The 25,298-nt window shown below is 41.8% G+C and overlaps 1 protein-coding gene across 1 annotated transcript in view; it reads left to right on the forward strand.

Annotated features, from left to right (window-relative positions):
• Window positions 1–25,298, forward strand: part of CSDE1 (cold shock domain containing E1) — a 501,007-nt gene that overhangs the window by 398,196 nt on the left and 77,513 nt on the right. Inside the window, exon 19 of the mRNA XM_053705299.1 lies at window positions 6,992–7,170. Coding sequence (XP_053561274.1) covers window positions 6,992–7,170 — 179 coding nt within the window. The remainder of the gene's footprint in view (window positions 1–6,991; window positions 7,171–25,298) is intronic.

The raw sequence follows: 25,298 nt of genomic DNA on the forward strand, positions 1-25,298 counted from the left end.
CAACAGAAGCCTCATTCTTAAAGGCCCAAGTGGAAGCCACAGCTCTAGTAGAATGTGCTGTAATTCTTTCAGGAGGCTGCTGTCCAGCAGTCTCATAAGCTAACCGTATTATGCTACGAAGCCAAAAGGAGAGAGAGGTAGCCGAAGCTTTTTGACCTCTCCTCTGACCAGAATAAACGACAAACAGGGAAGACGTTTGTCGAAAATCCTTAGTTGCCTGTAGATAAAATTTCAGGGCACGGACTACATCTAGATTGTGTAGCAGACGTTCCTTTTTCGAAGAAGGATTAGGACACAAAGATGGAACCACAATCTCTTGATTGATATTCCTGTTAGTGACCACCTTAGGTAGGAACCCAGGTTTAGTACGCAGAACTACCTTGTCTGAATGAAAAATCAGATAAGGAGAATCACAATGTAAGGCAGATAACTCAGAGACTCTTCGAGCCGAGGAAATCGCCATTAAAAACAGAACTTTCCAAGATAACAACTTGATATCAATGGAATGAAGGGGTTCAAACTGAACCCCCTGTAAAACATTAAGAACTAAGTTCAAACTCCATGGTGGAGCAACAGTTTTAAACACAGGCTTGATCCTAGCTAAAGCCTGACAAAAAGCTTGAACGTCCGGAACTTCTGACAGACGTTTGTGTAAAAGAATGGACAGAGCTGAAATCTGTCCCTTTAAGGAACTAGCGGATAAACCCTTTTCTAAACCTTCTTGTAGAAAAGACAATATCCTCGGAATCCTAACCTTACTCCATGAGTAACTCTTGGATTCGCACCAATATAAGTATTTGCGCCATATCTTATGGTAAATCTTTCTGGTAACAGGCTTCCTAGCCTGTATTAAGGTATCAATAACTGACTCAGAAAAACCACGTTTTGATAAAATCAAGCGTTCAATTTCCAAGCAGTCAGCTTCAGAGAAATTAGATTTTGATGTTTGAAGGGACCCTGGATCAGAAGGTCCTGTTTCAGAGGTAGCGACCAAGGTGGACAGGATGACATGTCCACTAGATCTGCATACCAAGTCTTGCGTGGCCATGCAGGCGCTATTAGAATCACTGATGCTCTCTCCTGTTTGATTCTGGCAATCAATCGAGGAAGCATCGGGAAGGGTGGAAACACATAAGCCATCCCGAAGGTCCAAGGTGCTGTCAAAGCATCTATCAGAACCGCTCCCGGATCCCTGGATCTGGACCCGTAACGAGGAAGCTTGGCGTTCTGTCGAGACGCCATGAGATCTATCTCTGGTTTGCCCCAACGTCGAAGTATTTGGGCAAAGACCTCCGGATGAAGTTCCCACTCCCCCGGATGAAAAGTCTGACGACTTAAGAAATCCGCCTCCCAGTTCTCCACTCCCGGGATGTGGATTGCTGACAGGTGGCAAGAGTGAGACTCTGCCCAGCGAATTATCTTTGATACTTCCATCATTGCTAGGGAGCTTCTTGTCCCTCCCTGATGGTTGATGTAAGCTACAGTCGTGATGTTGTCCGACTGAAACCTGATGAACCCCCGAGTTGTTAACTGGGGCCAAGCCAGAAGGGCATTGAGAACTGCTCTCAATTCCAGAATGTTTATTGGTAGGAGACTCTCCTCCTGATTCCATTGTCCCTGAGCCTTCAGAGAATTCCAGACAGCGCCCCAACCTAGTAGGCTGGCGTCTGTTGTTACAATTGTCCAGTCCGGCTTGCTGAATGGCATCCCCCTGGACAGATGTGGCCGAGAAAGCCACCATAGAAGAGAATTTCTGGTCTCTTGATCCAGATTCAGAGTAGGGGACAAGTCTGAGTAATCCCCATTCCACTGACTTAGCATGCACAATTGCAGCGGTCTGAGATGTAGGCGTGCAAAGGGTACTATGTCCATTGCTGCTACCATTAAGCCGATCACCTCCATGCATTGAGCTACTGACGGGTGTTGAATGGAATGAAGGACACGGCATGCATTTTGAAGCTTTGTTAACCTGTCTTCTGTCAGGTAAATCTTCATTTCTACAGAATCTATAAGAGTCCCCAAGAAGGGAACTCTTGTGAGTGGAAAGAGAGAACTCTTTTTTTCGTTCACCTTCCATCCATGCGACCTTAGAAATGCCAGTACTAACTCTGTATGAGACTTGGCAGTTTGGAAGCTTGAAGCTTGTATCAGAATGTCGTCTAGGTACGGAGCTACCGCAATTCCTCGCGGTCTTAGTACCGCCAGAAGAGCACCCAGAACCTTTGTGAAGATTCTCGGAGCCGTAGCCAATCCGAATGGAAGAGCTACAAACTGGTAATGCCTGTCTAGAAAGGCAAACCTTAGATACCGGTAAAGATCTTTGTGAATCGGTATGTGAAGGTAAGCATCCTTTAAATCCACTGTGGTCATGTACTGACCCTTTTGGATCATGGGTAAAATTGTCCGAATAGTTTCCATTTTGAACGATGGAACTCTTAGGAATTTGTTTAGGATCTTTAAATCCAAGATTGGCCTGAAAGTTCCCTCTTTTTTGGGAACCACAAACAGATTTGAGTAAAACCCTTGTCCTTGTTCCGACCGCGGAACCGGATGGATCACTCCCATTAATAAAAGATCTTGTACGCAGCGTAGAAACGCCTCTTTCTTTATTTGGTTTGTTGACAACCTTGACAGATGAAATCTCCCTCTTGGGGGAGAGAATTTGAAGTCTAGAAGGTATCCCTGAGATATGATCTCTAACGCCCAGGGATCCTGGACATCTCTTGCCCAAGCCTGGGCGAAGAGAGAAAGTCTGCCCCCCACTAGATCCGTTCCCGGATCGGGGGCCCTCGATTCATGCTGTCTTAGGGGCAGCAGCAGGTTTCCTGGCCTGCTTGCCCTTGTTCCAGGACTGGTTAGGTCTCCAGCCTTGTCTGTAGCGAGCAACAGCTCCTTCCTGTTTTGGTGCAGAGGAAGTTGATGCTGCTCCTGCTTTGAAATTACGAAAGGAACGAAAATTAGACTGTCTAGCCTTAGGTTTGGCTCTGTCTTGAGGCAGGGCATGGCCTTTACCTCCTGTAATGTCAGCGATAATTTCTTTCAACCCGGGCCCGAATAAGGTCTGCCCTTTGAAAGGTATATTAAGCAATTTAGATTTAGAAGTAACGTCAGCTGACCAGGATTTTAGCCACAGTGCTCTGCGTGCCTGAATGGCGAATCCGGAATTCTTAGCCGTAAGTTTAGTTAAATGTACTACGGCATCTGAAATAAATGAGTTAGCTAACTTAAGGGCTTTAAGCTTGTGTGTAATCTCATCTAATGGAGCTGATTCAAGTGTCTCTTCCAGAGACTCAAACCAAAATGCTGCTGCAGCCGTGACAGGCGCAATGCATGCAAGAGGTTGCAATATAAAACCTTGTTGAACAAACATTTTCTTAAGGTAACCCTCTAACTTTTTATCCATTGGATCTGAAAAGGCACAGCTATCCTCCACCGGGATAGTGGTACGCTTAGCTAAAGTAGAAACTGCTCCCTCCACCTTAGGGACCGTTTGCCATAAGTCCCGTGTGGTGGCGTCTATTGGAAACATCTTTCTAAATATCGGAGGGGGTGAGAACGGCACACCGGGTCTATCCCACTCCTTAGTAACAATTTCAGTAAGTCTCTTAGGTATAGGAAAAACGTTAGTACTCGCCGGTACCGCAAAATATTTATCCAACCTACACATTTTCTCTGGTATTGCAACTGTGTTACAATCATTCAGAGCCGCTAACACCTCCCCTAGTAATACACGGAGGTTTTCCAGCTTAAATTTAAAATTTGAAATATCTGAATCCAGTTTGTTTGGATCAGAACCGTCACCCGCAGAATGAAGCTCTCCGTCCTCATGTTCTGCAAATTGTGACGCAGTGTCTGACATGGCCCTAATATTATCAGCGCACTCTGTTCTCACCCCAGAGTGATCACGCTTACCTCTTAGTTCTGGTAATTTAGCCAAAACTTCAGTCATAACAGTAGCCATATCCTGTAATGTGATTTGTAATGGCCGCCCAGATGTACTTGGCGCTACAATATCACGCACCTCCCGAGCGGGAGATGCAGGTACTGACACGTGAGGCGAGTTAGTCGGCATAACTCTCCCCTCGTTGTTTGGTGAAATATGTTCAATTTGTACAGATTGACTTTTATTTAAAGTAGCATCAATACAGTTAGTACATAAATTTCTATTGGGCTCCACTTTGGCTTTAGCACATATAGCACAGATATCTTCCTCTGAATCAGACATGTTTAACACACTAGCAAATAAACTAGCAACTTGGAAATACTTTTCAAGTAATTTACTATAATATGAAAACGTACTGTGCCTATAAGAAGCAAAGAAAAAGTTATGACAGTTGAAAATTAATAAACTGAAAAGTTATAGCATCAAATCTTTGTAAAAAACACAATTTTAGCAAAGGATTGCTCCCATTAGCAAAGGATAACTAACCCTGATAGCCAACAGTGAGAGAGATCAGTAAACTGTCATAAATTAAATAAAACGACTGCCAAGTGGAAAAAAATAGTGCCCAAAACATTTTTTCACCCAGTACCTCAGAAAATTAAACTATTTTACATGCCAGCAAAAAACGTTTAACATTAATAAATTGAGTGTTATTAAAAAGCCTGTTGCTAATCCCTGCAAATTAGGCTAAAGTCTTATGCATACAGTATAATTCCAGTGAAGTGCCATTCCCCAGAATACTGAAGTGTAAAATATACATACATGACAGCCTGATACCAGTTGCTGCTACTGCATTTAAGGCTGAGTTTACATTATATCGGTATGGCAGAATTTTCTCATCAATTCCATTGTCAGAAAATAATAAGCTGCTACATACCTCTTTGCAGATTAATCTGCCCGCTGTCCCCTGATCTGAAGTTTACCTCTCCTCAGATGGCCGAGAAACAGCAATATGATCTTAACTACTCCGGCTAAAATCATAGAAAAACTCAGGTAGATTCTTCTTCAAATTCTACCAGAGAAGGAATAACACACTCCGGTGCTATTATAAAATAACAAACTTTTGATTGAAGGTATGAAACTAAGTATAATCACCACAGTCCTCTCACACATCCTATCTATTCGTTGGGTGCAAGAGAATGACTGGGAATGGCAGTTAGGGGAGGAGCTATATAGCAGCTCTGCTGGGTGAATCCTCTTGCACTTCCTGTTGGGGAGGAGTTAATATCCCATAAGTAATGGATGATCCGTGGACTGGATACACTTAACAAGAGAAAATGAATACGCACATATCATACACTAGTGGGAGCTGCTGCTAATTGGTGCCTGCACAGATTTCTCTTGTGATTGGCTAAATAGATATTTTCAGCTTCCTGTCAGTAGTGCAATGCTGTCCCTTCAGCAATGGATAACAAGAGAATGAAGAAAATTTTATAATAGAAATAAATTGATAAGTTGTTGAAAATTGTGTGTTCTATCTGAATCATAAAAGAAAATGTTGGGGTTTACTATCCCTTTAATATGTGCAAGACAAGTACAGGTGAGAAAATTGCATAGACATATAAAGAAGGCACCACATGTGTAGAAAAAACACTCATGGGGCCCCAGCCCTCAGAATATACGTTAATTGGGAGATTGAAGTTTGATATACTCACAACTATACTTCCCCTCTTGCCATCATGGTCACCAATGCAATACCGCTATAGTTTTGCCCATCAACACCTCATAACCTAAGTGATACTTCCACATTTCTGAAAGATGATCCACTATCTGAATCTATGCAGCACCTGATTGCAGAAATGTCTGAGCTGTGGATTTCTTTGAAAGAAAACAAAAAACCTTCATAGATGGTGAGAACAATGTGATTTTCCTGTTTCCAGGCGGAATGTTTGAATGTAATTCTCAGCTCATACATTTCTGCAATCAGGTGCTGCATAGATTCAGATAGTAGATCATCTTTCGGGTAAGCTGAAGTTTACATAAAGGTTATGAGGCGTGGATGAGGCAAAACTATAGCAGAACATTTTTGATGATCATGGCAGCAATAGAAACAGACACAGTCTCTATTTTGATACACACTCGGAACTATAATGTCCCAGAGAATTCATATTCTGAAAGTTCTGCACATGTGGTACCTCGGGTCTGATTATTCTTTATGGGTCTCGTCTTTATAGGAACATGAGACACAACTTTTTTTTTCTTTCATGATTCAGGTATAGCATACATACAAATTTACACACCTTTCCAGTCAATTTCTGTTGTCAAATGTGCTACATTCTCTTGATATCTTTTGTTGAAGGAGTAGCAATGCACAACTCGGAGATGGCTGAACACACTGGGTTAGCCGATGACAAGAGGCATATACGCGCAGTCACCAAAGTAGTGCATTGCTGCTCCTGGGTCTACCTAGGTATGCCCTTCAACAAAGGATGCCAAAAGAATGAAGCAATTTATATAATAGTATATGCAATTTAAACAACGTTCCTATTCTATCTGAATCATGAAAGTTTAATTTTGACCTTACATTCCCTTTAATGCAATTTGATCTAATAAAACCAATATATATGTCATTTCATATAATCCAATGTTTTGGATACGTTATTAATGTGTTTGTATATTGGGCGTTGCAGGTTGTATACATTTATAGTTGTTCAATTAGTTTCTAGCATTCTTTGAGGCATCAGTGGTCATTAGACATGTGCATTAGTTGTTTTCTGGTAACAATGAAGGCTGAATAGGTCTGCTGCTAGAAGCATTTGGCTTTATTCGGAGCCGGTTAACTTTGTGTGCAGGTTCAACACACACAGATCTGGATTTTCACAGATCTTTGTGTGTTGCACTTTCACACATAGATATCCGAAAGCAACGGATGCACATGTTTAGCAGTAATGTAGTCGAGAAAGCATTTACAAAATTGGCAGGTGTATTATGACTATTAGTTTGCTTTTTTTGTTGTTGTGGTTGAGCATTCATTTAATGTAGCACAATTTCCAATATAAATTCCTCAAATGCTTTTATACTACAACTTACCTCCATCTTGAATTTCAGCTGACATGAAAGGCAGTCTTATCCCTTTTGGCATTGTGGGGATGTGCAATAAAGCAGATTGCTTACAGAAAGGAGAAACTGTCAAGTTTCAGATGTGTGTTCTGGGTCAGAATGGACAGACAATGGCTTGTAACATTGAGCCTCTCCGCAGGGGTACTGTGGAATGTGTGAAAGATCAGGCAAGTACTATATTTTCAAATTGGTGTTTTTGTTTTTTTTCCACTCCTTATCTTAATAATTTGATCAAGCTCTAACATTGCTAACTAACAATATTTACAAAGAGGTTGTGGTTTTTGATTCTAGAATATACATCTGTGCATAATCTTGTTCTCAACAAAAAAAATTGTTCCAGCTGTATGGGATTTCTTTCATATAAGTGGAGAGTCCATGAACGGTTACATATGGGATATACATTCCTACCAGGGGGAGGCAATGTTTCCCAAACCTCAAAAGCCTATAAAACCCTCCTACCTCACTCATACCTTAGTTTTTACTTTGCCTCCGTTAGAGGTGGTTGAAGCATAATGATGTGCTTGATTTCATCAGTAAAAGGCTCTTTAGAATATATTAAAGCCCATTTCCCCTCAGAGTATAGTGCTTGTCAGAGGGATGTGATTGGAGTACTGCCTCATATGTTTTTCTCTCATGGCAAATACTTTGTAGGCTCTCTGTAAATTCGGTCGCAGGGACTAGTCTACTGCCTCCCTTTACAGATCGTTATACTCCTTTTCCATTACCTCTGCTGATATGTTTCTGTACTGGTTTGGCTGTCTGCTACTTAGTGGACAAGTGTCTAGGGGTAAGTAATGTTGTCTATTTATTAAATAGACACTCATAAATATGTTTATGGGCACTTTTAAATGTTTAATAGTTAAAACCTATATATGTGTATGTATGGCCCTGGGACAGATACTTACTATTCAATACCCTTGCATTTTTTTTTTTGGCAAAAAAAAATTCACATGCGCGTATGAATTCGGACGCATTAAATACTAGTCGGGTACGCACGCCATATTACAAACAGAAAGCATGAGTCAATAGAAACCACTACTTACATTACTTGTCGGGTTACCACACCATAGTACTCGCACATAGAATTAAATTTGAAACACGTGTTACTACTGACGCAAGCTTTCGAAAAACGGCATGTCAGACTAACACACTAGACTAACTGAAAATTTTGCACACTGACATTTAATGCTTCCCTAGGCTACATTTGCTTAGTGCCATGCAATGCTATATAAAGGGGAAATATTGTTTCCTTTCCCAAAAAGCTTGTTATAAGGAGGTAATAATAGTAATTATTGCATCCATGTTTACTGAAATTTTTGCCGTACTGGAACAGCATCAACCTGTCCCTAAATTTGTTATCGTTTTAAATTCAGTATATAAAACTGTACCTGATGCTCTCTCTGGTATGATTGCTTAGGAATGGTCTAAACCAGGTGTCTATCTTAACCCTTTTACGAGGTTTAAAAAAACTATATCAGTTAACTTCTGCTAACTTAGAGTTATGGGAAACGGTTTCCAAAGTTAATGGGGCCATTTCCACTCTTTCTTTCAAAGATCTTTTAGATAGAAAACTTGAATCTTGCCTTAGGAGGGGTTTTCTACATACTGGCTATATACTTAGACCAGCTAAATTTATTGATGACGTGGCTGCTGCTTCTACTTACTGGTTAAGGGACCACTCAATACAGTAGAATTTCATAATTAAAAAGTGCATAATAATAAGACAATGATTTAACTCCTACTCTGAATATATAAGCAGTAGATTTTTTTTCTGACCCTTATTTCTCTTGTTAAGTGTATCCAGTCCACGGATCATCCATTACTTGCGGGATATTCTCCTTCCCAACAGGAAGTTGCAAGAGGATCACCCACAGCAGAGCTGCTATATAGCTCCTCCCCTCACTGCCATATCCAGTCATTCTCTTGCAACTCTCAACTAAGATGGAGGTCGTAAGAGCACTGTGGTGTTTTATACTTAGTTTATTTCTTCAATCAAAAGTTTGTTATTTTTAAATGGTACCGGAGTGTACTGTTTATCTCAGGCAGTATTTAGAAGAAGAATCTGCCTGCGTTTTCTATGATCTTAGCAGAAGTAACTAAGATCCTTTGCTGTTCTCACATATTCTGAGGAGTGAGGTAACTTCAGAGGGGGAATGGCGTGCAGGTTTTCCTGCAATAAGGTATGTGCAGTTAAAATATTTTTCTAGGGATGGAATTTGCTAGAAAATGCTGCTGATACCGAAGTAATGTAAGTAAAGTCTTAAATGCAGTGATAGCGACTGGTATCAGGCTTATTAATAGAGATACATACTCTTATAAAAGTGTATTTTAAAACGTTTGCTGGCATGTTTAATCTTTTTACATATGTTTGTTGATAAAAATTATTGGGGCCTAGTTTTTTCCACATGGCTGGCTTGAATTTTGCCTAGAAACAGTTCCCTGAGGCTTCCCACTGTTGTAATATGAGTGGGAGGGGCCTATTTTGGCGTTTTTTTTGCACAGCAAAAATTACAGACACAGACATCCAGCTTCTTCCTGCATGATCCAGGACTTCTCTGAAGGGCTCAAAAGGCTTCAAAAGTCATTTTGAGGGAGGTAAAAAGCCACAGTAGAGCTGTGGCAGTTGTTGTGACGGTTTAAAAAAACGTTTTTGTCATTTGTTATTCCGTTTTTGGTATTAAGGGGTTAATCATCCATTTGCAAGTGGGTGCAATGCTCTGCAAACTTGTTACATACACTGTAAAAATTTCGTTAGTGTAAATGCATTTTTTCACTGTTATTTCAAAATTTGGGAAAATTTGTGTTTCTTAAAGGCGCAGTAACGTTTTTTTATATTGCTTGTAAACTTGTTTTAAAGTGTTTTCCAAGCTTGCTAGTCTCATTGCTAGTCTGTTTAAACATGTCTGACACAGAGGAACCTACTTGTTCATTATGTTTGAAAGCCATGGTGGAGCCCCATAGGAGAATGTGTACTAAATGTATGGATTTCACCTTAAACAGTAAAGATCAGTCTTTATCTATAAAATAATTATCACCAGAGGGTTCTGTCGAGGGGGAAGTTATGCCGACTAACTCTCCCCACGTGTCAGACCCTTCGCCTCCCGCTCAGGGGACGCTCGCTAATATGGCGCCAATTACATCAGGGACGCCCATAGCGATTACCTTGCAGGACATGGCTGCAATCATGAATAATACCCTGTCAGAGGTATTATCTAGATTGCCTGAATTAAGAGGCAAGCGCGATAGCTCTGGGGTTAGGAGAGATACAGAGCGCGCAAATGCGGTTAGAGCCATGTCTGATACTGCGTCACAGTATGCAGAACATGAGGACGGAGAGCTTCAGTCTGTGGGTGACATCTCTGACTCGGGGAAACCTGATTCAGAGATTTCTAATTTTAAATTTAAGCTTGAGAACCTCCGTGTATTGCTTGGGGAGGTATTAGCTGCTCTGAATGACTGTAACACAGTTGCAATTCCAGAGAAATTGTGTAGGCTGGATAGATACTATGCAGTGCCGGTGTGTACTGACGTTTTTCCTATACCTAAAAGGCTTACAGAAATTATTAGCAAGGAGTGGGATAGACCCGGTGTGCCCATTTCCCCACCTCCTATATTTAGAAAAATGTTTCCAATAGACGCCACTACACGGGACTTATGGCAGACGGTCCCTAAGGTGGAGGGAGCAGTTTCTACTTTAGCAAAGCGTACCACTATCCCGGTTGAGGACAGTTGTGCTTTTTCAGATCCAATGGATAAAAAATTGGAGGGTTACCTTAAGAAAATGTTTATTCAACAAGGTTTTATTTTACAGCACCTTGCATGCATTGCGCCTGTTACTGCTGCAGCGGCATTCTGGTTTGAGGCCCTGGAAGAGGCCATCCAGACAGCTCCATTGAATGAAATTATTGACAAGCTTAGAACGCTTAAGCTAGCTAACTCATTTGTTTCTGATGCCATTGTTCATTTGACTAAACTAACGGCTAAGAATTCCGGATTCGCCATCCAGGCGCGTAAGGCGCTATGGCTTAAATCCTGGTCAGCTGACGTGACTTGAAAGTCTAAATTACTCAACATTCCTTTCAAGGGGCAGACCTTATTCGGGCCTGGCTTGAAGGAAATTATTGCTGACATTACTGGAGGCAAGGGTCATACCCTTCCTCAGGACAGGGCCAAATCAAAGGCCAAACAGTCTAATTTTCGTGCCTTTCGAAAATTCAAGGCAGGAGCAGCATCAACTTCCTCCGCTTCAAAACAAGAGGGAACTGTTGCTCATTCCAGACAGGCCTGTAAACCTAACCAGTCCTGGAACAAGAGCAAGCAGGCCAGAAAGCCTGCTGCTGCCCCCAAGACAGCATGAAGGAACGGCCCCCTATCCGGAAACGGATCTAGTTGGGGGCAGACTTTCTCTCTTCGCCCAGGCGTGGGCAAGAGATGTTCAGGATCCCTGGGCGTTGGAGATCATATCTCAGGGATATCTTCTGGACTTCAAAGCTTCTCCTCCACAAGGGAGAATTCATCTTTCAAGGTTATCAGCAAACCAGATAAAGAAAGAGGCATTCCTAAGCTGTGTGCAAGACGACCTAGTAATGGGAGTGATCCATCCAGTTCCGCGGACGGAACAAGGACAGGGATTTTATTCAAATCTGTTTGTGGTTCCCAAGAAAGAGGGAACCTTCAGACCAATCTTGGATCTAAAGATCTTAAACAAATTCCTCAGAGTTCCATCATTCAAAATGGAAACTATTAGGACCATCCTACCCATGATCCAAGCGGGTCAGTACATGACCACAGTGATCTTAAAGGATGCCTACCTTCACATACCGATTCACAAAGATCATCATCGGTTCCTAAGGTTTGCCTTTCTAGACAGGCATTACCAATTTGTAGCTCTTCCCTTTGGGTTGGCCACTGCCCCGAGAATTTTTACAAAGGTTCTGGGCTCACTTCTGGTGGTTCTAAGACCGCGAGGCATAGCGGTGGCTCCGTATCTAGACGACATCCTGATACAGGCTTTCAAATTGCCAAGTCTCATACAGAGATAGTTCTGGCATTTCTGAGGTTGCATGGGTGGAAAGTGAACGTGGAAAAGAGTTCTCTATCACCACTCACAAGAGTCTCCTTCCTAGAAACTCTTATAGATTCTGTAGAGATGAAAATTTACCTGACGGAGTCCAGGTTATCAAAACTTCTAAATGCTTGCCGTGTCCTTCATTCCATTCCACGCCCGTCAGTGGCTCAGTGCATGGAAGTAATCGGCTTAATGGTAGCGGCAATGGAAATAGTGCCATTTGCACGCCTGCATCTCAGACCGCTGCAATTATGCATGCTAAGTCAGTGGAATGGGAATTACTCAGATTTGTCCCCTCTACTAAATCTGGATCAAGAGACCAGAGATTCTCTTCTCTGGTGGCTTTCTCGGGTCCATCTGTCCAAGGGTATGACCTTTCACAGGCCAGATTGGACGATTGTAACAGATGCCAGCCTTCTAGGTTTGGGCGCAGTCTGGAACTCCCTGAAGGCTCAGGGATCGTGGACTCAGGAGGAGAAACTCCTCCCAATAAATATTCTGGAGTTAAGAGCAATATTCAATGCTCTTCTAGCTTGGCCTCAGTTAGCAACTTTGAGGTTCATCAGATTTCAGTCGGACAACATCACGACTGTGGCTTACATCAACCATCAAGGGGGAACCAGGAGTTCCATAGCGATGTTAGAAGTCTCAAAGATAATTCGCTGGGCAGAGTCTCACTCTTGCCACCTGTCAGCGATCCACATCCCAGGCGTAGAGAACTGGGAGGCGGATTTTCTAAGTCGTCAGACTTTTCATCCGGGGGAGTGGGAACTCCATCCGGAGGTGTTTGCTCAACTGGTCCATCGTTGGGGCAAACCAGAACTGGATATCATGGCGTCTCGCCAGAACGCCAAGCTTCCTTGTTACGGATCCAGGTCCAGGGACCCGGGAGCAACGCTGATAGATGCTCTAGCAGCTCCTTGGTTCTTCAACCTGGCCTATGTGTTTCCACCGTTTCCTCTGCTCCCTCGACTGATTGCCAAAATCAAACAGGAGAGAGCATCGGTGATTCTGATAGCGCCTGCGTGGCCACGCAGGACCTGGTATGCAGACCTAGTGGACATGTCATCTCTTCCACCATGGACTCTGCCTCTGAGGCAGGACCTTCTAATACAAGGTCCTTTCAATCATCCAAATCTAATTTCTCTGAGACTGACTGCATGGAGATTGAACGCTTGATTCTATCAAGGCGTGGCTTCTCCGAGTCAGTCATTGATACCTTAATACAGGCTCGGAAGCCTGTCACCAGGAAAATCTACCATAAGATATGGCGTAAATATCTTTATTGATGTGAATCCAAGAGTTACTCATGGAGTAAGGTTAGGATTCCTAGGATATTGTCCTTTCTCCAAGAGGGTTTGGACAAAGGCTTATCAGCTAGTTCTTTAAAAGGACAGATCTCTGCTCTGTCTATTTGTTTGCACAAGCGTCTGGCAGAAGTTCCAGACGTCCGGGCATTTTGTCAGGCTTTGGTTAGGATTAAGCCTGTGTTTAAAACTGTTGCTCTCCTGTGGAGCTTAAACTTGGTTCTTAAAGTTCTTCAGGGAGTTCCGTTTGAACCCCTTCATTCCATTGATATTAAACTTTTATCTTGGAAAGTTCGGTTTTTGATGGCTATTTCCTCGGCTCGAAGAGTCTGAGTTATCTGCCTTACATTGTGATTCTCCTTATCTGATTTTTCATACAGACAAGGTAGTTCTGCGTACCAAACCTGGGTTTTTACCTAAGGTGGTTTCTAATAAGAATATCAATCAGGAGATTGTTGTTCCATCATTGTGTCCTAATCCTTTTCAAAATTTTACAAATTTGACACTTTTGCTTCTTCGGAGGCTGTTTTTGGGAGAAAGGTTCTACAGGCAGTGGTTCCTTCCGTTTAAGTTCCTGCCTTGTCCCTCCCATCATCCGTGTACTTTAGCTTTGGTATTGGTTTCCCACAAGTAATGGATGATCCGTGGACTGGATACACTTAACAAGAGAAAACATAATTTATGCTTACCTGATAAATTTATTTCTCTTGTAGTGTATCCAGTCCACGGCCCGTCCTGTCCTTTTAAGGCAGGTCTAAATTTTAATTAAACTGCAGTCACCACTGCACCCTATGGTTTCTCCTTTCTCGTCTTGTTTCGGTCGAATGACTGGATATGGCAGTGAGGGGAGGAGCTATATAGCAGCTCTTCTGTGGGTGATCCTCTTGCAACTTCCTGTTGGGAAGGAGAATATCCCACAAGTAATGGATGATCCGTGGACTGGATACACTACAAGAGACATACATTTATCAGGTAAGCATAAATTATGTTTTTTTACTCTTATTTTCTGGCCTCTTATATCATGTGACAAACATCAGCCAATCAGACTAGTATACGTATGCCCTGTGAGCTTGTACACATGCTCAGTAGGCTCTTGTTCCCTTGAAAGTGTGTATATATAAATACTGCAAATTTGATAATAGAAGTAAATTGGAAAGTGTCTTAAAACTGCATGCTCTTTCTAAATCAAAGTGTCCCTTTAATCAGTCTTGCACAGCAGTTGTCCACTGAATCTACTGAATTTATTTCAAAATACAAACATTTTATTTGTGATGCAGTATTTGATATTATGAAAATTAACATCAAAAACATGTCTCTAGCTATACTTACCAGAAGAGCCCTATAGCTTCTTTCCTGGAATGCTGACACGGTGTTTAAAACAAGAGTATCTCTCTTTCCAAGGAAAGAAATAGTTTGGGTAACAACTGAATTCTATTATTACTATTACTGGAGGTAAAGGAGATTTCTTTCATGTAATTGGCAAGAGTCCATGAGCTAGTGACGTATGGTATATACAATCCTACCAGGAGGGGCAAAGTTTCACAAACCTCAAAATGCCTATAAATACACCCATCACCACACCCACAATTAAGTTTATTTTACAAGATATGACGAGTCCACGGATTTCATCCTTGTGGGATATCGCCTCCTGGTCAGCAGGAAGTGGCAAAGAGCTGCATATATAGCTCCTCCCTTCCCTCCCCCCAGTCATTCTCTTTGCCTGTGTTAGTGATAGGAAGAAGTAAAGAGAGGTGTTTAGTTTAGATTCTTCAATCAAGAGTTTTTTGTTTTTAAATGGTGCCAAAGTGTACTATTTTATTACAGAGCAGCTTTAAGAAGTCTTTTAAACTATGGGAACTGGTGGATTTTTGTCCCAAACCTCAAAATGCCTATAAATACACCCATCACCACACCCACAATTCAGTTTTACAAACTTTGCCTCCTATGGAGGTGGTGAAGTAAGTTTGTGCTAGATTTCCATGTTATGCGCTTCTCAGCATTTTGAAGCCCGATTCCTCTCCGAGTACAGTGAATGTCTGAGGGATGTGAAGGGAGTATCACCTATTGAATGCAATGGTTTTCCACACGGGATATCTATTTCATAGGTTCTCTGTTATCTGTCGTAGAGATTCATCTCCTTCCTCCCTTATTCAGATCGACGATATACTCTCATATTCCATTACCTCTACTGATAACGGCTTCAGTACTGGTTTGGCTATCTGCTATATGTGGATGGGTGTCTTTCAGTAAGTATGTTTTCATTACTTAAAGGGATACTGAACCCCAAAAAAATGTATTTAGTGATTCAGATAGAGCATGCTATTTTAAGCAACTTTCTAATTTACTCCTATTATCAATTTTTCTTCGTTCTCTTGCTATCTTTATTTGACAAAGAAAGTCTAGAACCCTGGACAGCACTTGTTTTGAATTTATCCACCAATCAGCAAGAATAACCCAGGTTGTTCATCAAAAATGGGCCAGCATCTAAACTTACATTCTTGCTTTTCAAATAAAAAAACCAAGAGAATGAAGAAAATTTGATAATCGGAGTAAATTAGAAAGTTGCTTAAAATTGCATGCTCTATCTGAATCGTGAAAGAAAACATTTGGTTTCAGTGTCCCTTTAAGACACTCGGCTATGGTTTGGCACATTATGTATTAATATAAAGTTCTAAATATATGTATTGTGCTTATATTTGCCATGAGTCAGGTTTATGTATATTTCCTTTTGCAGACTATTCAGTTTCATATTTGGGAAAAACATATTTAGGAAAATATTTTTCTTACCTGGGGTTTAGTCTCTTTTTCAAATTGACTGCTTTTTCATTAAATTTTTGTGGGCAAAATTAGGCTCGCGAGTACCTTTTTTGGCGCAAAGGTACGTCCGATGATGCAAGTTCGTCATTTCCGGCGTCTTAGTTGACGCCGAGTTCCTTGCACAAGGTGCATCTGCAATGACGCGAGTGGGTCATTTCCGGATGTTCGCTCCAAAAAATGTTAATTTTGCGCTGTGCGTCATACTTGGCCGCAAATTATTTTATTATTAAAATCCCATTCCTTTGTGCCTCCTGCCTTTTTCTATGTCAGAGGGCTATGCTGTTTGCATTTTTTTTCCCACTCCTGAAACTGCCATATAAGGAAATTGATAATTTTGCTTTATATGTTGTTTTTTTCTCTTACATTTGCAAGATGTCTCAATCTGATCCTGTCTCAGAAACCACTGTTGGAACCCTGCTGCCTGATAACAGTTCTACCAAAGCTAAGTGTATCTGTTGTAAATTTGTGGAGATTATATCTCCAGCTGTGGTATGTAATAGTTGTCATGATAAGCTTTTACATGCAGAAAATCTATCGATCAGTAATAGTACAATGCCTGTTGTTCCTTCAACATCTAATGTACATGATATCCCTGTGAATATAAAAGATTTTATTGCTGATGTGATTCAGAAGGCTTTTTCTGCTATTCCGCCTTCTAATAAACATAAAAGGTCTTAAAACTTCTTATAAAGTTGATTAATTTTCAAATGACTGACAACATACTGAATTATCCTCCTCTGATGAGGATTTATCTGATTCAGAAGATCCTTCCTCAGATATTGACACTGACAAATCTACTTATTTATTTAAAATTGAGTATATTTGTTCCTTGTTAAAGAGGTGTTGATTACATTGGATATTGAGGAAACTAGTCCTCTTGATATTAAAACCAGTAAACGTTTAAACTCTGTTTTTAAACCTCCTGTGGTTACTCCAGTTCCTGATGCTATTTCTGATATTTCTAAGGAATGGAATAGGCCTGGTACTTCTTTTATCGCTTCTTCAATGTTTAATAAATTTGTATCCTTTTGCCAGCAGTTAGTTTGGAGTTTTGGGAAAAGATCCTCAGAGTTGATGGGGCTATTTCTACTCTTGCCAAACGTACTACTATTCCTATGGAAGATAGTACTTCCTTTAAGGACCCCTTAGATAGGAAACTTAAATCTTATCTAAGGAAAGCTTATTTATATTCTGGCTATCTTCTCAGGCCTGCCATTTCTATGGCTGATGTTGCAGCTGCATCAACTTTTTGGTTGGAAAGTTTAGCGCAACAGGAAACAGATCCTGATTTGTCTAGCATTGTTTGCTTGCTTTAACGTGCTAATCATTTATCAGTGATGCCATTTTTGATATCATCAAAATTTATGTTAAATCTATGTCTTTAGCTATTTTAGCTCGAAGAGCTTTGTGGCTTAAAGGGACACTGAACCCAAAATTTTTCTTTTGTGATTCGGATAGAGCATGCAACTTTCTAATTTACTCCTATTATCAATTTTTCTTCGTTCTCTTGCTATATTTATTTGAAAAAGGCTTCTAAGTTTTTTTTTGGTTCAGACTCTGGACAGCATTTTCTTTATTGGTGGATTAATTTATCCATCAATCAGCAAGGACAACCCAGGTTGTTCACCAAAAATGGGCCGGCATCTAAACCTACATTCTTGCATTTCAAATAAAGATACCTAAAGAATAAAGAAAATTTCATAATAGGAGTAAATTAGAAAGTTGGTTAAAAATTCATGCTCTATCTGAATTATGAAGGAAAATTTTTGTTTTCAGTGTCCCTTTAAATATTGGAATGCTGACATGGTATCTAAATCTAGATTACTATCTTTCTTTCCAAGGTAGGGGGGGGGGGGGAGGAGTTTTTTTGTCTCAGGATAAAATTCCTAAGGGTGAATCTAAAGCTTCTAACCGTTTTCGTTCCTTTTGACAAAATAAGGAGCAGAAACCCAATCCTTTCTCCAAAGAATATGGTTCCAATTGGAAACCTTCAAGTTGGAATAAATCCAAGCCGTTTAAGAAACCAAAGCCAGCCCCCAAGTTTGCATGAAGGTGCAGCCCTCATTCCAGTTCAGCTGGTAGGGGACAGATTAAGATTCTTTCAAAGTATTTGGGCAGATTCTGTCCAAAATCAATGGATTCAGAGTATTGTCTCTCAAGGGTACAGAATAGGATTCAGAGTGAGACCTCCTGTGAGAAAAAAATTTCACGCATCCCGGCAAATCCAGTAAAGGCTCAGGCTTTTCTGAAGTGTTTTTCAGACCTGGAGCTTTCAGGGGTAATCATACCAGTTCCATTTCAGGAACAGGGTCTGGGGGTTTATTCAAATCTTTTCATTGTCCCAAAGAAAGAAAAATTCATTCAGCTCAATTCTGGATCTGAAATTTTTGAATCGTTTTGTAAGAGTGCCAACTTTCAAAATGGTGACTATAAAGGACTATTCTTCCTTTCTTCTATAAGATATGACGAGTCCACGGATTCATCCTTTACTTGTGGGATATTATCCTCCTGCTAACAGGAAGTGGCAAAGAGCACCACAGCAGAGCTGTCTATATAGCTCCTCCCTTAACTCCACCCCCCAGTCATTCTCTTTGCCTACTCTTAGTACTAGGAAGGGTAAAGTGAAAGAGGTGATAACATTTATCATAAGATATGGCGTAAATATCTTTATTGGTGCGAATCCAAAGGCTACTCATGGAGTAAGATCAGGATTCCTAGGATTGGAGAAGGGGCTATCGGCTTGTTCCCTAAAGGGACAGATATCTGCTTTATCAATTTTGTTGCACAAGCGTCTGACAGATATTCCAGACGTTCAGTCGTTCTGTCAGGCTTTAGTTAGAATCAAGCCTGTGTTTAAACCTGTTGCTCTGCCATGGAGTTTGAATTTAGTTCTTAAATTTCTTCAAGGGGTTCCGTTTGAACCTATGCATTCCATAGATATTAAACTTATATCTTGGAAAGTTCTGTTTTTAGTTGCTATCTCTTTGGCTGGAAGAGTTTCTGAACTATCTGCATTGCAGTGCGACTCGCCTTATCTTGTTTTCCATGCTGATAAGGTGGTTTTGTGTACCCAACCTGGACTCCTTCCTAAGGTTGTTACTAATAAGAATATTAATCAGGAAATTGTTGTTCCTTCTCTGTGTCCTAATCCTTCCTCTAAGAAGGAGCGTCTGTTGCACAACTTGGACGTGGTTCGTGCTTTGAAGCTTTACTTGCAAGCGACCAAAGATTTCCGTTAAACATCTTCTTTGTTTGTTTTCTTTTCTGGAAAACGTAGAGGTCAAAAAGCTACGGCTACCTCTTTCTTTTTGGCTGAAAAGCATCATCCGTTTGTCATACGAGACTGCTGGACAGCAGCCTCCTGAAAGAATTACAGCTCACTCTACTAGAGCGGTGGCTTCCACATGGGCTTTTAAAAATTATGCTTCTGTTGAACAGATTTGTAAGGCTGCGACTTGGTCTTCGCTTCATACCTTTTACAAATTTTACATATTTGATACTTTTGCTTCTTCGGAGGCTATTTTTGGGAGAAAAGTTTTTCAAGCAGTGGTGCCTTCTGTTTGGCCATCTGTCTTGTCCCTCCCGTTCATCCGTGTCCTGTAGCATTGGTATTGTATCCCACAAGTAAAAAGGATGAATCCGTGGACTCGTATCTTATAGAAGAAAAGTAAATTTATGCTTACCTGATAAATTAATTTCTTCTATGATACGACGAGTCCACGGCCCATCCTGTCAATTTAAGACGGATTATATTTTTTTGATTTGAAACTTCAGTCACCTCTGCACCTTTTAGTTTCTCTTTTTTCTTCCTGTACCTTCGGTCGAATGACTGGGGGTGGAGTTAAGGGAGGAGCTATATAGACAGCTCTGCTGTGGTGCTCTTTGCCACTTCCTGTTAGCAGGAGGATAATATTCCACAAGTAAAGGACGAATCCGTGGACTCGTCGTATCATAGAAGAAATTATTTTATCAGGTAAGCATAAATTTACTTTCTCCAACATAGGTGTGTCCGGTCCACGGCGTCATCCTTACTTGTGGGATATTCTCTTCCCCAACAGGAAATGGCAAAGAGCCCAGCAAAGCTGGTCACATGATCCCTCCTAGGCTCCGCCTACCCCAGTCATTCTCTTTGCCGTTGTACAGGCAACATCTCCACGGAGATGGCTTAGAGTTTTTTAGTGTTTAACTGTAGTTTTTATTATTCAATCAAGAGTTTGTTATTTTGAAATAGTGCTGGTATGTACTATTTACTCAGAAACAGAAAAGAGATGAAGATTTCTGTTTGTATGAGGAAAATGATTTTAGCAACCGTCACTAAAATCCATGGCTGTTCCACACAGGACTGTTGAGAGCAATTAACTTCAGTTGGGGGAACAGTGAGCAGTCTCTTGCTGCTTGAGGTATGACACATTCTAACAAGACGATGTAATGCTGGAAGCTGTCATTTTCCCTCTGGGATCCGGTAAGCCATGTTTATTACGATTGTAAATAAGGGCTTCAAAAGGGCTTATTAAGACTGTAGACTTTTTTTGGGCTAAATCGATTGATTATTAACACATATTTAGCCTTGAGGAATCATTTTATCTGGGTATTTTGATATAATAATATCGGCAGGCACTGTTTTAGACACCTTATTCTTTAGGGGCTTTCCCAAAGCATAGGCAGAGCCTCATTTTCGCGCCGGTGTTGCGCACTTGTTTTTGAGAGGCATGGCATGCAGTCGCATGTGAGAGGAGCTCTGATACTTAGAAAAGACTTTCTGAAGGCGTCATTTGGTATCGTATTCCCCTTGGGGCTTGGTTGGGTCTCAGCGAAGCAGATACCAGGGACTGTAAAGGGGTTAAAGTTCAAAACGGCTCCGGTTCCGTTATTTTAAGGGTTAAAGCTTCCAAATTTGGTGTGCAATACTTTTAAGGCTTTAAGACACTGTGGTGAAAATTTGGTGAATTTTGAACAATTCCTTCATGTTTTTTCGCATTTGCAGTAATAAAGTGTGTTCAGTTTAAAATTTAAAGTGACAGTAACGGTTTTATTTTAAAACGTTTTTTGTACTTGTTATCAAGTTTATGCCTGTTTAACATGTCTGAACTACCAGATAGACTGTGTTCTGAATGTGGGGAAGCCAGAATTCCTATTCATTTAAATAAATGTGATTTATGTGACAATGACAATGATGCCCAAGATGATTCCTCAAGTGAGGGGAGTAAGCATGGTACTGCATCATTCCCTCCTTCGTCTACACGAGTCTTGCCCACTCAGGAGGCCCCTAGTACATCTAGCGCGCCAATACTCCTTACTATGCAACAATTAACGGCTGTAATGGATAATTCTGTCAAAAACATTTTAGCCAAAATGAACACTTATCAGCGTAAGCGCGACTGCTCTGTTTTAGATACTGAAGAGCATGACGACGCTGATATTAATATTTCTGAAGGGCCCCTAACTCAGTCTGATGGGGCCAGGGAGGTTTTGTCTGAGGGAGAAATTACTGATTCAGGGAACATTTCTCAACAAGCTGAACCTGATGTGATTGCATTTAAATTTAAGTTGGAACATCTCCGCATTCTGCTTAAGGAGGTATTATCCACTCTGGATGATTGTGACAAGTTGGTCATCCCAGAGAAACTATGTAAAATGGACAAGTTCCTAGAGGTGCCGGGGCTCCCAGAAGCTTTTCCTATACCCAAGCGGGTGGCGGACATTGTTAATAAAGAATGGGAAAGGCCCGGTATTCCTTTCGTCCCTCCCCCCATATTTAAAAAATTGTTTCCTATGGTCGACCCCAGAAAGGACTTATGGCAGACAGTCCCCAAGGTCGAGGGAGCGGTTTCCACTTTAAACAAACGCACCACTATACCCATAGAGGATAGTTGTGCTTTCAAAGATCCTATGGATAAAAAATTAGAAGGTTTGCTTAAAAAGATGTTTGTTCAGCAGGGTTACCTTCTACAACCAATTTCATGCATTGTCCCTGTCGCTACAGCCGCATGTTTCTGGTTCGATGAGCTGATAAAGGCGGTCGACAGTGATTCTCCTCCTTATGAGGAGATTATGGACAGAATCAATGCTCTCAAATTGGCTAATTCTTTCACCCTAGACGCCACCTTGCAATTGGCTAGGTTAGCGGCTAAGAATTCTGGGTTTGCTATTGTGGCGCGCAGAGCGCTTTGGTTGAAATCTTGGTCGGCTGATGCGTCTTCCAAGAACAAGCTACTTAACATTCCTTTCAAGGGGAAAACGCTGTTTGGCCCTGACTTGAAAGAGATTATCTCGGATATCACTGGGGGTAAGGGCCACGCCCTTCCTCAGGATCGGCCTTTCAAGGCAAAAAATAAACCTAATTTTCGTCCCTTTCGTAGAAACGGACCAGCCCAAAGTGCTACGTCCTCTAAGCAAGAGGGTAATACTTCTCAAGCCAAGCCAGCTTGGAGACCAATGCAAGGCTGGAACAAGGGAAAGCAGGCCAAGAAACCTGCCACTGCTACCAAGACAGCATGAAATGTTAGCCCCCGATCCGGGACCGGATCTGGTGGGGGGCAGACTCTCTCTCTTCGCTCAGGCTTGGGCAAGAGATGTTCTGGATCCTTGGGCGCTAGAAATAGTCTCCCAAGGTTATCTTCTGGAATTCAAGGGACTTCCCCCAAGGGGGAGGTTCCACAGGTCTCAGTTGTCTTCAGACCACATAAAAAGACAGGCATTCTTACATTGTGTAGAAGACCTGTTAAAAATGGGAGTGATTCATCCCGTTCCATTAAGAGAACAAGGGATGGGGTTCTACTCCAATCTGTTTATAGTTCCCAAAAAAGAGGGAACGTTCAGACCAATCTTAGATCTCAAGATCTTAAACAAGTTTCTCAAGGTTCCATCGTTCAAGATGGAAACCATTCGAACTATTCTTCCTTCCATCCAGGAAGGTCAATTCATGACCACGGTGGATTTAAAGGATGCGTATCTACATATTCCTATCCACAAGGAACATCATCGGTTCCTGAGGTTCGCATTCCTGGACAAACATTACCAGTTCGTGGCGCTTCCTTTCGGATTAGCCACTGCTCCAAGGATTTTCACAAAGGTACTAGGGTCCCTTCTAGCTGTGCTAAGACCAAGGGGCATTGCTGTAGTACCTTACTTGGACGACATTCTGATTCAAGCGTCGTCCCTTCCTCAAGCAAAGGTTCACACGGACATTGTCCTGGCCTTTCTCAGATCTCACGGATGGAAAGTGAACGTGGAAAAGAGTTCTCTATCTCCGTCAACAAGGGTTCCCTTCTTGGGAACAATAATAGACTCCTTAGAAATGAGGATTTTTCTGACAGAGGCCAGAAAAACAAAACTTCTAGACTCTTGTCGGATACTCCATTCCGTTCCTCTTCCTTCCATAGCTCAGTGCATGGAAGTGATCGGGTTGATGGTAGCGGCAATGGACATAGTTCCTTTTGCACGCATTCATCTAAGACCATTACAACTGTGCATGCTCAGTCAGTGGAATGGGGACTATACAGACTTGTCTCCGAAGATACAAGTAAATCAGAGGACCAGAGACTCACTCCGTTGGTGGCTGTCCCTGGACAACCTGTCACGAGGGATGACATTCCGCAGACCAGAGTGGGTCATTGTCACGACCGACGCCAGTCTGATGGGCTGGGGCGCGGTCTGGGGATCCCTGAAAGCTCAGGGTCTTTGGTCTCTGGAAGAATCTCTTCTACCGATAAATATTCTGGAACTGAGAGCGATATTCAATGCTCTCAAGGCTTGGCCTCAGCTAGCGAGGGCCAAGTTCATACGGTTTCAATCAGACAACATGACAACTGTTGCGTACATCAACCATCAGGGGGGAACAAGGAGTTCCCTGGCGATGGAAGAAGTGACCAAAATCATTCTATGGGCGGAGTCTCACTCCTGCCACCTGTCTGCTATCCACATCCCAGGAGTGGAAAATTGGGAAGCGGATTTTCTGAGTCGTCAGACATTGCATCCGGGGGAGTGGGAACTCCATCCGGAAATCTTTGCCCAAGTCACTCAGCTGTGGGGCATTCCAGACATGGATCTGATGGCCTCTCGTCAGAACTTCAAAGTTCCTTGCTACGGGTCCAGATCCAGGGATCCCAAGGCGGCTCTAGTGGATGCACTAGTAGCACCTTGGACCTTCAAACTAGCTTATGTGTTCCCGCCGTTTCCTCTCATCCCCAGGCTGGTATCCAGGATCAATCAGGAGAGGGCGTCGGTGATCTTGATAGCTCCTGCGTGGCCACGCAGGACTTGGTACGCAGATCTGGTGAATATGTCATCGGCTCCTCCTTGGAAGCTACCTTTGAGACGAGACCTTCTTGTTCAGGGTCCGTTCGAACATCCGAATCTGGTTTCACTCCAACTGACTGCTTGGAGATTGAACGCTTGATCTTATCGAAGCGAGGATTCTCAGATTCTGTTATCGATACTCTTGTTCAGGCCAGAAAGCCTGTAACTAGAAAGATTTACCACAAAATTTGGAAAAAATATATCTGTTGGTGTGAATCTAAAGGATTCCCTTGGGACAAGGTTAGGATTCCTAGGATTCTATCCTTCCTTCAAGAAGGATTGGAAAAAGGATTATCTGCAAGTTCCCTGAAGGGACAGATTTCTGCCTTGTCTGTGTTACTTCACAAAAAGCTGGCCGCTGTGCCAGATGTTCAAGCCTTTGTTCAGGCTCTGGTTAGAATTAAGCCTGTTTACAAACCTTTGACTCCTCCTTGGAGTCTCAATTTAGTTCTTTCAGTTCTTCAGGGGGTTCTGTTTGAACCCTTGCATTCCGTTGATATTAAGTTATTATCTTGGAAAGTTTTGTTTTTAGTTGCAATTTCTTCTGCTAGAAGAGTTTCAGAATTATCTGCTCTGCAGTGTTCTCCTCCTTATCTGGTGTTCCATGCAGATAAGGTGGTTTTACGTACTAAACCTGGTTTTCTTCCAAAAGTTGTTTCTAACAAAAACATTAACCAGGAGATTATCGTACCTTCTCTGTGTCCGAAACCAGTTTCAAAGAAGGAACGTTTGTTGCACAATTTGGATGTTGTTCGCGCTCTAAAATTCTATTTAGATGCTACAAAGGATTTTAGACAAACATCTT

The sequence above is a fragment of the Bombina bombina genome, chromosome 3 (assembly GCF_027579735.1).
Source record: "Bombina bombina isolate aBomBom1 chromosome 3, aBomBom1.pri, whole genome shotgun sequence".
NCBI classification, from domain to species: domain Eukaryota; kingdom Metazoa; phylum Chordata; class Amphibia; order Anura; family Bombinatoridae; genus Bombina; species Bombina bombina.